We start from the raw sequence: 3,666 nt of genomic DNA, 5'->3' as shown, positions 1-3,666 counted from the left end.
AATATTTTATGTTTAAACTTTGAAACAAAATACATTTATAGAATAGAGAAAATATATTTGTATTTATTATAATCGATCTAGCATATATTATTTAATATTTCCAATAGTTGAATTTAAAAATAACTAGAAAACAATTAATAAATGAGTTTTTTAGGAAAATATCACTTATAAAAAACTTGGTGTTTTTAAGGAAATTATTATGTTTTCTAAAACTAGTCGTTGAAAAAATAAAAGGATTCTGTTTTTATTCGAAATTATTCTACTACTTTTCGACAAAGCTTGAAATATTTTGCAAAGAATATATACTAATATAAATATATATATATTCTTAGATTTGAAAATATGTAATCTTTAGAATATATCAAATCTCCAAGACATAATTTGTAAATTATTATATTTACAGATGAAAATATTTTACCCAATTAATAAAATTGAATAAAATTATTATAAATTATTAGTTATACTCATTACTCACCTAAACAAATTTTTCTCACTAACAAACTTGTCAGTCAAAAAAATCATATTTTTAAAGGAATTATTGAAAACCTGTCATTTAAATTATCCCCCCCAACTTATTAGAATCGTACTCATAAGTGTAATTCAACAGTGTTCATATTATATTTTACTATGGTTGGCTTATAACCAATATTTTTTAGTTTCACTGATGTTTATTAATATGAATGCATATATATGAATAACTACTATAGAAAAATAACAATTGTTAAAGGGTTAACATTTTTTCCTAAATATTCCTTCTTAAAGAGGGGAAATGATTTAAGAATTCCTTCTCTAATAGGTAGTAATGAATATTGTGCTTATATAAAAAGAAACTCAAAATCAACATGGTAATCCTGACAATTTGAGACATGTTTTGGAGGAGATCAGCTACAATCAGCTGTAACAAGAGAGGAAGGGGACGAGGAAATAAATAATAAAATTTGCAAGAATGCCTCCGATGTCGAATCCCAATTCCACTCTGAGTCCAACGAGGACTTACAATTATAATTCTGCTACAAATCCTCAAGTTTTCTTTTATGAATACACACGAATGTTCAATCTGGGTTTGAATATAATTAAATGCAGTAGGAAAATAAGTTCCCTACTCAGGAGTTTAATAATAATAACAGCAGCTGAAGAAAAGAAAATCATTATTGAGTTTACCAATTCCAAAAAAGCTGCCAGCTAAAAAATAATCACGATTTACATTACTATTCAATACTCAAATGCTCTCTCCTCAATATAAGCAATCATACTGATACTGAATATAAAAAAAAACTATTCAGGTTTCCAACAACCACTACAAAACTCATACACTGAAAAAATGCTTAGGATTTACAACTCCTTCCCTTTTTCTATTACATGCACGCTCGATACCACTTCAATATTTCTTAGATGAAGTTTTCATGCAGTTCTAAGAAATTGCATACAGTTGTATGAAATATCAACTGCCGGTATATGTAAATGAATTAAATGCTGTATCGGGTATATAGTTCTATAATAATTTTCTTCCCTTTTTTAATATCCCATTTTCCCTACTGAAATATCCTAAACCCCTTCACCCTCTCATAGCCTTAGACTCACCTAGTATATAGTATCATGTATGTATGTTTATTTTTCGATGAGGTTTTAAACATTTTTTACCTTGTGGGCGGGCCCTAAGAGTACACATTGCTCAACAATCATCATACTTATACATAGTGTTGCTTGTGGGAAAACATGAATACTACACTATGAGGAAAATGTCAGTTAGGCTGACTGCAAAGTTTTACATGGTGTCTAAAGAGATTGTGAGAAAATACTTAAAGAAATCTGTTGGTGCTAAGGCCTACAAGCAGGCTTGCAAGCCCCTGTTGACAGACCAAATGAAGAAAAAGGGGATTGTTATTGCCAAGACAAACTGTGATGGAGTCTAAATCACAAGAAACGTTTTGTCTTGCCAAATAAAAACTTCTTTCAAATCATAGGCTCAAATAATTTGCAAAACAATTTTCTTATGGCCTAAGAAAAAGGATTAGGTTCCATACGTACCAATTGTGAAGCATCCTCTAAAAATTATGGTTTGGGGCTCTGGGAGTGAGTGATATTAATATAGTGAATAACAAAAAGAAGATTGATAGGGTCTACTATCAGACCAAAATTCTTGAGAAGTTTGCTCTCCCTACCATGACTCGTTTGTGATCCAGGGGAGCTATTCTGAGCATCTACCAATGGCCTGGGAATAGTCCAAAATTTAATCCAATCGAAAATCTGTGGAGCATTATGAAGAAAAGTTTAACAGTCCGCCCCTTTGCGCATTTAAGGAGAAGCTAATCAAAATGGTAAAATCTGTATGGGAAACTTTGGATCCGAGAGTTCTGGAGAGTCTTGCTACCAACACCCCCAGGAGGATGAAGGAAATCATGAAGAAGAAAAGAGGATTAATTCGTTTATGTAATACCTTTCCATGCTTTCGTGTGAATGAAATACACTACTTTTTCAAACCCAAGAATCTTTAATTGACACCTTTTACATATCTGATAAAGTTTCTAAAATAAAAATGGATTATTATGACTATTCAAAACCGTCATTCTTTAAAATATGTTTATTCAAATAAATAAATACGTAATAAGTGACTTAGTTGATATAACACATTGACAATATTAAACCTTAAACGTGATAGACAGGGGCAGGTCTGTAGACAGGAGCTGGTTTGTAGGCAGGAGCAGATTTATAAGGAGCGTATTGGGGTTCTCCAGAGTAAGTAACGTCAGCAACATAGCCAGAGTAAGCATCAGCAACATTGTAGGACACAGTTTGGATACGACCGTCAGGAAGGGCAACAGAGTACTTTCCGTTGGTGGAGTATCCATCACGAGCCTCATCAGCTCCAAAGTTGAGTCCAGCATATTCATCACTGACAGCATATTGGTATTGATAAGCAGCTGGGGCGGGAGAAGGAGCAGGGTGGTATGGAGCAGGGGCTGGATGGTAGGGAGCGGGTCTGTAGGGATGGGAAGGTGCAGAGAATGCAACAGCCAAGATGGCGGATAAAGCAAGGAAGGACTGTAAAGGAAAAAGAAAATTAAAAAGTCAAATTATTTTTTATTTAGAGTGTTGTGACCTTCATGTTGTTGAGTTGAATATTGGAGGATTACAACTGATACAATTACCCAAGTTCTTTAAACCTTTTATAGTAGGTGATATCATCTAAAGACAAATTCAATACATAATTGTTCATTGCTGCACTATTCATAAAAAATGGGCGTTGACGCAGCTACGCATTCCTCTACGTAAGTTCATCCCTGCACTTCATTGTTTCCTTCCGTCTTTAGATACATATTTTTAAAAATACTAACATTTTATACTTATATTTTTAGATACTTCATTTGAAAATTTAAAGTGCTAGGTCAAATTATTTTGTATATTAATCTGTGGAACTCTAGACCCCAAGTTTAAAAATTGTATTCTTTCTTCCCCCAAATGAGTCCTGTATTCTTTTTATGTATGTATAAGAGTAAAATAAGGGCTGAAAATGTTATGTTTGACATTTATTTAAATTTAAATAAAAAACTCATTACCTACAACGAATATTGTTTAATATGTTTATTTCAGAATAATTACAATCGAAAAATGTGTCTACATACAGGTTATACACTACAAACTGTAAGGTATTAAAGTAACATGTAT

General features: G+C 32.1%; 1 protein-coding gene across 1 annotated transcript; it reads right to left on the bottom strand.

The window, feature by feature from the left end:
- Positions 1-2,566: 2,566 nt before the first annotated feature.
- Positions 2,567-3,159, bottom strand: LOC121122899 (uncharacterized). The gene is made up of 2 exons (XM_040717980.2): positions 3,101-3,159; positions 2,567-3,042 (listed from the first exon to the last, which is right to left on the bottom strand). Exons 1-2 carry the CDS (start codon positions 3,104-3,106, stop codon positions 2,647-2,649), a joined length of 402 nt encoding a protein of 133 aa, XP_040573914.1. The 5' UTR covers positions 3,107-3,159; the 3' UTR covers positions 2,567-2,646.
- Between the last annotated feature and the right edge of the window lie 507 nt (positions 3,160-3,666).

Source organism: Lepeophtheirus salmonis, chromosome 8 (assembly GCF_016086655.4).
Source record: "Lepeophtheirus salmonis chromosome 8, UVic_Lsal_1.4, whole genome shotgun sequence".
In the NCBI taxonomy this organism is placed as follows: domain Eukaryota; kingdom Metazoa; phylum Arthropoda; class Copepoda; order Siphonostomatoida; family Caligidae; genus Lepeophtheirus; species Lepeophtheirus salmonis.
The sequence above is the reverse complement of the archived record's forward strand: the minus strand, read 5'-3'. Positions and strand labels throughout refer to the sequence as shown.